At 35.9% G+C, this 12,788-nt stretch overlaps 1 protein-coding gene across 1 annotated transcript in view; it reads left to right on the forward strand.

Annotated features, from left to right (window-relative positions):
- Positions 1 to 12,788, forward strand: part of C7 (complement C7) — a 289,650-nt gene that overhangs the window by 260,293 nt on the left and 16,569 nt on the right. Inside the window, exons 14-16 of the mRNA XM_069096218.1 lie at positions 650 to 737; positions 2,663 to 2,795; positions 4,199 to 4,387. Coding sequence (XP_068952319.1) covers positions 650 to 737; positions 2,663 to 2,795; positions 4,199 to 4,387 — 410 coding nt within the window. The remainder of the gene's footprint in view (positions 1 to 649; positions 738 to 2,662; positions 2,796 to 4,198; positions 4,388 to 12,788) is intronic.

Here is a 12,788-nt window from a genome sequence, read left to right on the forward strand (position 1 = left end):
TATCTGTATATATATATATATATATATATATATATATATATATATATGTCTCATTCTGTGCCATGAGTACAGTCTCTCTTTCAGGAGGTGGGTAGCTTGCTTCATCTTTGGTCTTCTGGAATTGTGGTTGGTCATTGTAGTTGATCAGGGTTCTTTTGTCTTCCAAAGTTGTTTGTCTTTTCAATGTTATTGTTATAAATCATACTCCTGGTTCTGCTTACTTAGCTTTTCATTAATTCATACATATCTTCCAAAGTTTCTCTGAAATCATCTCTTTCATCATTTGTTACAGTGGGAGGGTACTACATTATATTCATATACCATAATTGGTTCTGTGATTGGTAGCACCCCCTTAGCTTCTAGTTCTTTGCTGCAAAGAATAAATAAAAGCTGCTATAAATATTTTTTTATACATTTGAGACCTGAAGGGACTATTCTAATAAATCTTCCTTTACTTCTTGATTTAACTGCTTGAAATTTCAGCATATGTGTATTTGGATTTTGTGTTGTTAGTTGTCATATTGATGTACATACATAAACATATTCGCCTAACACAAACAAAAGAATGCATCAGTATATACAATAACATATACAATTTCTGCAGAATTACCTAAATAATGATAAAGGCCTTTTCTGTTCTGCTTTCTAGCTTGATAGAACCACATTGCTTTGATATGTCTGGAGTCCCCACACCTTTCTGCCCATCACCACCTCCCTTGGAAAATGGATTTGTTCAAGTAGGTTTTCAGTGTTTTCTTTGCATTGATCCTTTTCTCTATGTTTGGGTCATGGTGCTTTAGTTGTAGTTCAGTTGCACAGAATCATAGAATTTTTGAGTTGAAGAGGACCTTGGACATCATGTAATTTAACCTCTCTTTTTTACAGATTCAAGATTCAGAGGTTAAATAACTAAATAAGTCACAAAAATCTCTTGACTTTGACTTCCAGTAGTGAAAGTTTTATTACCCCACAGAATCTCTCCCAGAAAGAAGTCCATCTCTTTCAGGGATATAATACACAGAAATTTATTATGAATAATTCCCCTCAACCACCTTTCCTCCCCTCTCCTATGTTCTCTTTGTTTCTTTAACTGATTTGTGACTTTTGTTGCACAACAATTACCAAGTATTTATTAAGCTCCAACTCTGTGATTGACACAGTGCTAAACACTAGGGATACAAAGAAAAAGTGAAGACAATCCCTTGCCCTCAGAGAACTTACATTTTGTTGTATGGTAAAGAGAATAAAAATGATCCTTTCCTACTTTCTCCCTCGTCCCCCTAGTAGAAATGTAAGCCCATCAGAGGTCATGTCATCGAAACTATAAAGCTACAGTCAGATTTGTAAATGTAGAAACATATATCCTTGGTACTGAGAATGAATTTCCCTCCAAGAACATGTCAGGTAAGCAGTCCATTCTGGTTGGACTATCCCAAGGAAGTCCATTAGACTAGTAGACATTTAACTAGTGGACAGTGAATCACCTATAACTGTACTTTAGACATTTTGTAGTTAGAATGGGAAAGAGAATATGACTCTGAATGAACTTCCTAATTATTTGATAACATGGGAATTTTTCCTCTCTTCTTTTAGTTCACGTTAAGCCAGGAGCTTCAACTTTTCAACTTCCAAGTCTTTCTTACTTCTCTCAACACATCCACAGTGTTGCCAAAGCAAATATTACTCATATCTTTAAATGGTGCTATGACTGATGTGGGCACAGCTTTAATCAGTGCTGGTACTCACCCACTCCCGTCCCTTCATCCTCACTGATTCTTGTCCTTGTTCTTCCATGCACCTTTCGTTATGGATGCTTGGGGGCTTCCTATAAGTTTTTGCATTTCGTGAGTGCTAGTGTAGCACCTGGTTGCTTGATTATTATCCTTCACTCTCACTATATCCCTGAATTCTAACTGCAGAGGTACCTAGCTGGCACAATGGATAGAGTCCTGGCACTGGAATCAGGAACAACTGAGTTCAAATCTGGCCTCGGACACTTCAGTAAGTTCCTGTATGACCCTGGGTAAATTATTTAATATCTGCCTGCCTCAGTTTCCTCACCTGTAAAAATGAGGATCACATTAACACCTAATTATCCAGGATTGTTATGAGGATCAAATAAAATCACATCTGTAAAGTACTTAGAACAGTCCCTGGCACACAGTAGACTCTTTTTTATTGGAGGGAGGAAGGCAGGGCAATAGGGGTTAAGTGACTTGCCCAAGCTCACATGACTAGTATGTGTTAATTGTCTGAGGCCAGATTTGAACTCAGGTCCTCCTGACTCCAGAGCTGGTGTTCTATTCACTGTGCAACATAGCTGCCCTCTCCCCCTCCCCCCCAGTAAACTCTTAATAAATACTTGCTTTTTTCCCTCATTCCCTTCCCCCTAGCTACATGATTGACTCTTTTTTTTTCAATTGTAAGTTTTCTGGGTGACAGTATTTATGCTAATTCTTGCACATATGGCTTTATTGGAAACTTGCTGCAGCCTACTTGTATCCGTCATGTACACATGTAAACATATATGCATATGACTACATATTACATATATTGTGTACCTAATGTATTTATATACAATATACAGACAAACTGTTTTCTCCCTTGAAAGTATGATTCTCTTCCCCTGCTTCATGTTCTGAGTTTTCCTCACTTTGTTTAGGGTGCAGGTCCATCATTTCCAGTTGGGGGAAGTGTGTTTTATACATGCCAGGAGGGATATGCTCTTGTTGGGGATCCTGTTGCCAAATGTGGAGAAGATTTAAGTTGGAGTGCTGGGGAAAAACATTGCCAGAGTAGGTACTCTTTTTTTTTTTTTTTTTAAAGCAAATGGGGTTAAGTAACTTGCCCAAGGTTACACAGACAGTTTTTGTGTGTGTGTGTGAGTGTTGAGTATCTGAGGCCAGAACCAATCCCGGGTCCTCCTGAATCTGGGGCTGCGCTCTTACTCACTGCGCCACCTGGCCACCCCAAGAGTAGGTACTCTTAATTATAATTTCCTACTTAAAACCTGGAAATTGCAGTTGGGGTACATTGAAAAGAGTGTACTGAGACAAATGGCTGCTTATTTTGGGTCCTGACATCATTTACTTTGGAAATTGATTTGGTTCTAACCCAACTTCATATACTGAGTAATCCTCTTGGGGATATTCAGCATTGCAGTAAATGCAGCTAGGTGATGGGCTGGATAGAGGCCTGCGTCTGAATACTTCTTTAACCACTAGATGTATGAACCTCGGCAAGTCTCAGCTTCTTCATTTATAAAATAAGGATGATTATAGTGCCTTTTGTACAGGATTGTCAAGAGAATCAACCTAGATGATTTATGTAAACCACTTTGCAAACCTTGAAGTGCTATATAAATGTTAGTTATCATTATTAGCTCTTATTCAGTTCTTGGAGAATTCTTTAACTTTTTAGAATATTACCCAGATCTCTACTTAGAGTTCCATCCCAGCTGTATCGCAGCCACTGTTTCACAAAGTCTGGTAACAAAATGGAAAGAAAATTTTGTAAGTTGGTTAATGTGATTTGTTGAAAATCTCAGGTGGTGAAATGAATACTAGTTCTATTATGAAAACATGCAAGAAATAGAGCAAAGATGTCCAAACTATGGCTCAGTGACTCTTAGTAATCTTGTAAAAATTTCTTATAGTTTAAATCATTCTTTTTTTCATGCTTTCTCTAGTTATGTGTTTCTTCTCTTTCTATGTGACGTATTTTCACTTTAAGAACCTGGGCTAACAATGGTAAGTAAGTCATAAGTGATAGAGACAGAAGAAAATGAACACTTGAAAGCCTTAAGAGTTATGATGAAAAAACTGTCAGCTGAAAATTTCCATAGAGTAGAGTTATGTTAATCTTCTGCAAATATACCAAAACATGGTATTAGGCAAAAAAAAGTGAGGGAGATCACTCAACTAGATAGTTTGAGGTTTATCTAATTTTGCCTTTAATGGGTAGACTGACTTTTAGGTCTCTGCCTTCACCAGTTTAATTTAATTAAATTTTTCATTTTTGCTTCTAGAGGAAGAATATGTATCTTGGTCTTTCAGAAAGTTCTCAAGAGTGAATTTCCCAATCCTACTCTTTCTTCCACTCATGAGCAAGAACAAATTAAAATATTCATGCAACACAGGACTGTGATAGTTTGGAAATTTAAGGACCCTTACGTTCTGCAACTTGATGTTCTCTTTAGAAATAGGTTGTGTCTTGCCTGCCTTGGAAAAAGGTCTCCAAAGTGATCCCAAGAAACCTTTCTATGAAGTTGGAGAGAAGGTGACGTTGGCATGCTCAGGGAGCATGATATTGGAAGGCCCATCTCTATTCTCATGTGGCTCAAGTCTAAAGTGGCAGCCTGACATGAATTCTCATTGCAGATTAAAAGGTAAGTTGTTCTATGTTTTCAGTGATTCTAGTCTAGTAATTTAATTAAATTCAACCAATTTATTCAAGGCCTACTATGTGCCAGGCCTTGTGGTAGGTGCTAGAGACACAAAAGAGAAAAATGAAATGAAATCCTCTCTGTCTTCAAGAAGCTTATATGACATGCACCTCTAAAGCAGGGGGAATTAATTTTATCTACATATTTTGGTTCATGTTCAAATTGCTTTAACTTTGGTCATTTTTTGGTAAATAGTATTTTTTCCAATTACATGTCTTCAAAATTCATATATATATATATATATATATATATATATATATTTATTTTGTTGTTGTTGTTGTTGGCTTTTTGGAGGGCAATTGGGGTTAAGTGACTTGCCCAAGGTCACACTGCTAGTTTTTGTGTTAAGTGTCTGAGGCCGGATTTGAATTCAGGTTGTCCTGATTTCAGGGCTGGTGCTCTATTCACTGCACCACCTAACTGCCCCTCTTTTTTTTTTTTTAATAAGATTTTGAGTTCCAATGTTTTCTCCCTCTCGTCTTTCTCCCCCAAGACAGCAAGTAATCTGATATAGCTTGTACATGTGAAATCTTGTTAAACATATCTTGTGGTCACTTTTTGCACTACTAAAAGCAGTTTTCAACATTCTTTTATTTAAAATAAGATTTTGAGTTCCAAATTTATCTGCCTTCCTCCCTTTACTCCCCCGCCCTCCCACCCTGACAGAAAGTAATCTGATATACTTTATACATGTGCAATCATGTTAAATTTTTTGTGATCATTTTTTGAGCTGCTAAAAGTAAAGCCAATTTACATCCAAGGCATTAGAACATGAAACAGACGTATATCAGAATTTTGAAGTCACTGGCAAGCAGAGCAACTTTGGAGAGACTAACGACCATGCCTACAAATATTCCATGAAAAAATGAGCATAGATGCTTTGAAAACTGCCAAGAAATGGAGGGGAATGGAATTTTTGAAAGGAGGACTTTGAGATTTTTTGGTATTTTCCCACATCCTTTCACTGCATGAGGGGTCCAGATGGTAACTGATGTCAAAACCCCATTTTTCTTTCCCTAGTGCTTATTTTATTTGTTGGCATTATTGAAATTGTTAATTAACTCATAGATATACTTAAAACTTCAAGAGAGAATTTCAAGAAGGAAAAGATAGCTGTGTTCAATGATGTTGTTCTTAAAAGTGTCAGAGAAGGCATTCTGAACACTTAGCAGACTGAGCTCTTCTTTTTAGTGAGGCCTTCGGATGGGGAGGCACTGAGAAAAGTGACAGTATTTCTGGATAAAAATCCTAGGAATCCGTGAGATTGAGAGCAGAGGGGAATTTAATACAAGTTCTAAAGTACTTTACTTTAGTACAAGTTCCCTACACCTCCTCTACTGGGGAAACTGAGGCCCAAGTAGGTCAAAGAATTCTGAGAAAGGATGAATTTGGTTGAAATAATCTCCTTAGTCTTCTTAACTTTGAAAACCTGATACAAAATTAAAATAATATAGTTTTGCAGTTATAGGCACAAAGGAACCAAATTGCCCCTTTACATATTCAATTAACTTAACTAACATTTATCAAGTTTGACTACAAAGGGTCTTATTTTTATCCGTGTTTGCCTCTTTAAGACTATTAATTTATCTTTCCATTATCACTATGTAGGACTAGATTTAATTAAAATTAACATTTGTTAAATGCCGATGGGTATGCAATGCCCTATGATAGGTTCTGGAGATACAAAGACAAAGACAAAAATGAAACATCTTTGCTCTGAAGAAGCTTATAATTTGTATTGCAAAGGGCAAGGGAAGAGGTCTGACATTGTCATGTGGACTCAAATTTTGTTGGAAAAGGAAGGATTGCAAAGAATTATGTTACATGTAGACCTTGGTCATGAAATTAAAACACCACAGAAGTGCAGAGATAGGAGTGCTAGACTGTATAATGTTTAAGACAAATTGTAATGTACTTCTTAGTTATTAAAGACCATTGTTAATGGAGAATAGTTTGATTTCACATATATACTGAAGCCAGAATAACCATGAGTTTATTTGTGATATTAAAAATAATACACCTGGATAAAGATTTCTAAAGTGAAAGAAGACAAAGTGGTTCTGATGGGATTGCATTTTTTTTTTAATGAAAGGATTGCATATTTATTTATTTTTTTTTAACTTCTGCTTTCAGGTACTTTGCTCAAAAAATTTCTTTGAGATGATATTTATTCCATCTAGGATAAATTATCTGGGAATTATGGTTTTAAGCAAAAATATACTTTCAGAGTATATTTTCTGAGGGACTATGATGATTGGTTGATTGCTTTTTTTTTTTTAACTCAGCTAACTAAAAAATGACAAACTATTTGGCCTTTATTCAAACTTGTGCTTTATGCAATTCTGGTAGGTTTGGGTCCTTGGCTTGATTGATAGCAATTTGGTTTTGAAAGAGCAGAATTTTAAAAAATTGTGATATCCTGAATGGTACTAAATTTCTGGAAGTTGCCAAAAAGACAAATTTTCTGCATGGGTCATGACACCACTGTTTTTGTTTTATTTTTTGGCTGACAAGTCATATGAAGAAAGCAAAAGACCTTTTTCTGTTTCATTTATTTTGACTCCGACTCTTGAGAAAGAGAAAATCTTTAAAAAAATTTTTTTATTGCTTTCACTGATGCTCAATCTGCACAACTCACAACAGAATTTATAGACTTGGTTTTTCCTAGTCACAAAAGATCAGTTATTGGCTCATTGAATATTTAAAACCTGTCAATTTTAAATTTTTGTGGATGAGTATACATTAGCAATTAAAAATTTGGAAAATATCTCTGTTGACCATTTCTTTTTCTCCACCTCCACCTCCCATCCCGGGTTCCTTTAATTGAAAGACCTGCATCATTTTTTATTGATATATTTTACTTCAATATCACTTTCCTTCATGAATCCTTTTCCTTCCCTATAAGGAAGCCACCCCTTGTAACAGAGTTAAAAAAGAAAGAAAAAAGAGAACTAATGTGAGACTACCTATTATTCAGTTTCTTTTTTATTTGTATTGAAACATCTCATTTGTAAAGAGGAATGTGCTAAATGGTCCAAACATGTGAAGGTTTATAAGTTATCTTGTCATTAGTCTTTATTGGCTTGATTTCTGATGATATAAAAGTCATCTCAAGTCTTCTTAGCATGTGAGTAACATTTCTGTATACATCATTTACAAAGACTACTTCTTTTTTCCCTACTTAATAGTATTTTATTTTTTCCAATTACACGTAAAGATAGTTTTCAACATTTACTTTTATAAGATTTTGAGTTCCAAATTTTTTTCTTCCTTCCCTCCCCCTCCCCAAGACAGCAAGTAATCAGATATAGGTTTAAACATATTTCCACTTTAGTCATGTTGTGAAAGAAGGATCAGAACAAAATGGAAAAACCATGAGAAAGAAAAAAAAAGAGAAAATAGTATGCTTCAATATCTATTCAGACTCCATAGTTCTTTCTCTGGATGTGGATAACATTTTCCATCTTGAGTCTTTTGGGATTGTCTTAAATCATTGTATTGCTGAGAAGAGCTAAGTCTATCATAGCATAGTGTTGCTGTTACTATGCACAATGTTCTCCTGGTTCTGCTCACTTCACTCAGCATCAGTTCATGTAATTCTCTCCAGGCTTTTCTGAAATCTGCCCACTCATCATTTCTTCTTATAACACAATAGTATTACATTATATTCATATATCACAACTTGTTCAGCCATTCCCCTACTGATGGACATTCCCTCAATTTCCAATTTTTTGCCACCACAGAAAGAGCTTCTATACATACTATTTTCTATCCCCCCCCCTTTCTCGTGGTTTCTCCCTTTTGTTCTGATTCTTCTTTCACAACAGGACTAATGTGGAAATATATTTAATATGATTGCAATGTATAGTCTATATAGGATTGCATGTCATCTTGGGGAGGGGAGAGAGGAGGCTGGGTATTTGGAACTCAAAAATCTTACAAAAATGAATGTTGAAAATAATAAATAATTTTTAAAAGAGCTGCTACAAATATTTTTGTACATGTGAGTCCTTTCCCCTTTTTAAATGATATCTTTGGGATATAGACCTAGTAGTAGTATTTCTGGATCAAAGGGTATACACAGTTTTATAGCCCTTTGGGCATAGTTCCAAATGGCTCTCCAGAGTGGTTGGATCAGTTCACAACTCTAGCAACAATGCATTCATGTTCTAATTTTCTGACATCTTTTCCAACATTTTTCATTTTTCTGTTTTGTCATGTTAGCCAATCTGATAGGTGTGATATGATACCTCAGGGCTGTTTTAATTTGCATTTCTGTAATCAATAGTGATTTAGAGCATTTTTATATGATTTTAGGCAGCTTTAATGTCTTCATCTGAAAAATGCCTCCTTTGGCCATTTATCAACTGGGGAATAATTTGTATTCTTGTAAATTTAACTCAGTTCTCAATATATTTTAGACATGAGGCCTTTATCACAGATACTGGCTGTAAAAATTGTTTCCCAGCTTTCTGATTTCCTTCTGATCTTGGTTGCATTGGCCTTGTTTGTGCAAACCCTTTTTAATTTAATGTAATCAAAATTATACATTTTGTATTTCATAATGTTCTCTATCTCTTATTTAGTCATAAATTCTTCCCTTCTCCATAGAGATTACAGGTAAACTATTCCTTTCTCTCCTAATTTGCTTGAGATATCACCCTTTATGTCTAAATCATGTACCAATTTTGACCTTATCTTGGTATATAGTGTAAGATGGTGGTCTATGCCTAGTCTCTACCATTCTATTTTCTAGTTTTCCCAGAAGTTTTTGTCAGATAGTGAGTTCTTATCCCAGAAGCTGAAGTCTTTGGGTTTATCAAACAGTAGATTATTATCGTTGTTGACTACTGTGTCTTGTGTACCTAACCTATTCCACTGATCCATCATGTGCTGCGTTATAATACAGTTTTAGATCTGGTATGGCTAGATCACCTTCCCTTGCATTTCTTTTCATTAATTTCTTTGTTATTCCTGATCTATTTCTCTTCCAGATGAATTTTGTTATATTTTCTAGCTGTATAAAATAATTTTTTGGTAGTTTGATTGGCATACCACTGAATAAGCATATTAATTTCAGTGGAATTATAATTTTTATTACATTAGTTCTACCCTCCCATGAGCAACAGATATTTTTCCAGTTATTTAGATCTGACTTTATTTGCGTGAAAAGTAGTTTGCAGTTGTGTTCATGTTATTCCTGGTTTTGTCTTGGCAAACAGACTTTCAAATATTTTATATTGCCTATAGTTATTTTAAATGGAATTTCTTTTCTCTTGCTACTGGGCTTTGTTAGTAATATATAGAAATGCTGATGATTTATGTGAGTATATTTTATATCCTGCAACTTTGCTAAAATTGTTAATTAATTCAAGTAGTTTTTAGTTGATTCTCTAGGATTCTCTAAGTATACCATATATATGTCTGCAAAGAGTAATAGCTTTGTTTCTTCATTGCCTGTTCTAATTCCATCAATTTCTTTTTCTTCTCTTATTAATAAAGCTAACATTTCTAGTACAATACAGACGCCTTTTTTTTTTTTTTCTTTTTGGAGGGTAATTGGAGTTAAGTGACTTGCCCAAGGTCATATGGCTAGTTTTTGTGTTAAGTGTCTGAGGCCGGATTTAAACTCAGGTCCTTCTGACCCCAGGGCTGGTACTCTATTCACTGCACTACCTAGCCGCCTCTCAGACATCATTTCTTAAGGAAGAGTTTTGTTGTTGTTTATTGTTATTGTTGGTTGGAACCTCTACAATATCATCTGTGTAAGAAACTTCTGGTATGAAAAGTTTCCCAGCTGATGTATATCAGTAGCTCATCTGTAGGATGGCAAGTTGCCTAGGGCACTGAGTCTTAAGTGGCTTTCTTATAGTCCCACAGCTGGTATGTGTCAGAGTCAGGCAAGACTTGAATCCATGATTTCCTGTGTTCAAAGTCCAGTCTCTCTTCACTGCTTTGTACTATTTCTCAAGGTAGTTTAACTTAGCCAGCCAACAAGCATTTATTAAACACTTACTATGTGCCAGACATTTTGCTAAGTTCCAGAGATAAAAAAGGGCAGCTAGGTGACACAGTGAATAGAGCACTGGGCTTGGATCAGGAAGACTTGAGTTCGATTCTGCCTCAGATACTTAATAGCTGTGTGACCTTGGACAAGTCACTTAACCCTGTTTGCCTCAGTTTCCACATTTGTAAAATAAGTTGGAGAAGGAAATGGGAAAACCACTCCTGTATTCTTGCCAAGAACACCCCAAATGGGGTTACAAAGAGTTGAACATGACTAAACAACAATGGAGATAAAAATAAAGGCAAATATAGAGTCCTTGAATTTAAGGGACTCACCTTTGATTGGAGGAGACAATATGCAAACTGCTCTGTACATAAAAGATCTCTCTGTCACAATCTCTTTCTCTGTCCTGTCTCTATTAATCTGTATCTACTTATTTATCGAATATACCATCTATTTGTCTGTGTCAACCATCTATATCTTCTCTACTATCTTCCATTTTATACACACACACACACACACACACATATATATATATATATACATACACATATGCATGCATACATATACTCACAGGGTGTCCTACAAGTCTTAGTGCAGTTAAAACCTTAAAACTGCACTAAGACCTTTGGGGGTTATCTGTATGTATGTATATATATATATATATATATACATACACACAGACATACACATGTATACACACACACACTGTAAATATGAATTATAGACGTAAGGTATCAGGGGTATGGGAAGGGGACGGGGACATGTCTATTCTAGAAGCTAAATTTGAGCTGAGTCTGAAAATAAACAAGGGAAACCAAGAAGGAGAGGCAAGGAGGAAAAACTTTTGAGGCATGGGAGACAGTCAGTGAAAAAACATGGGAGATGGAGTATGGTGTGAGAGGAACAGCATGGAGGCCAATGCTGCCTGATCTTATGTCATATGTGTACAAAGGCTAGAAAAGTTCTAGGAAATGGCCAGATTGTAAACGGCTTTAAAAGCTAAACATAGTATATTATATTTAGGAATATATTTAAGAAATGGGAGGCACTTGAATCTATTGAGTAGGCGGAGGAGGTAACATGGTCAGAACTGCATTTGAGAAAGATGACTTTGGAAGATGAGTGGGAGATGGTTTGGAGGATTGGAATGGGAAGAGACTCGAGGCAGGAGACCAACCAGAAGACTAGCATGACAGTCCAGGTATGAGGTGAAGTGGACCTATACCACAGTGGTGGCAGTGTCAGAGGAGAAGGGCACATATGCAAGAAATGTTATTAAGGAAACAATACTTCACAACTGATTGAATAGGGGTGGTGAGAGAGAATGCAGAGTTGAAGATAACGTCTCGGTTGCAAGTCTGAGTGACTGGGAGCAAGGTGGTGGATTCAATATTAAAAGGAAAATTAGGAAAAGAGGAAGGTTTGGGTATAGAAATAACGAATTGTGTTTCAGATATATTGAGGTTCAGGTATCTATCAGACATCCACTTTGAGATGGTTAACAGGCAGTTGGTGATGTGACTGTAGGTCAAGAGAAGTTAGGACTGGATGAATAGATTTGAAACTCTTCTGCATAGATAATGACAATTGAACCTATGAGAAGTGATGAGATCACCAAGTGACATAGTGTAGTAAGAGAAGAGAATGTCCCCAAGATAGAACCTTGGGGGACACTCACATTTAGAAGATGTCACCTGGATGGAAAACTAGGAAAGGAGATTTAGAAGAAGTAGCCATAGAGAGAGTGTGAGAAATACCAGGAGACAGCAGTGCAGGGATGTGTTGGAGCAAGCTTGAACTGTCTCATAAGAGACAATAGTTAAATTTTTAGTGTGAAAAGTTATACCTTGGAATTGGCAAAGTACAAATCCGATCTTGATTTATTGTTTTATTGATTATCTAGACTTAATAAAGTGATAGGGAAAATATTAATTTTCTCAGATTAAATTGAAAAGTATGTCATGTAAATTTTTCTAGCTAAGAACTTGTTATTATATGTGTATTAACATACCCATAGGTAGTGTCAAAAAAAAACTTAGAAAGGAGAGAGCAGCCTAGGGAAGAGAATGATGAATAGTGTCAGAGGCTGTCAGATGCTGTAGAGAGGTCATGAAGGATGAGGATGAGAAATCCTATAAATTGGGAAATGATGACATCATTATAGTAACTTTGGAGAGAGAAATTTCAGTTCATTAATGTGGTCAGAGGCAAGATTATACAGAGCATAGTACTGAGTGAGAGGAGAAGAAGTGGAAACACTGGTTGCAGTTTTTTAAAATTTCTGCATCTAGAAGGCAGAAAGAACACAGAGACTGATTCAATCAACAATCACTT

This window comes from Petaurus breviceps, unplaced genomic scaffold (assembly GCF_028583685.1).
Source record: "Petaurus breviceps papuanus isolate PSGF00001 unplaced genomic scaffold, PetGlider_PUasm1.0 229, whole genome shotgun sequence".
In the NCBI taxonomy this organism is placed as follows: Eukaryota; Metazoa; Chordata; class Mammalia; order Diprotodontia; family Petauridae; genus Petaurus; species Petaurus breviceps.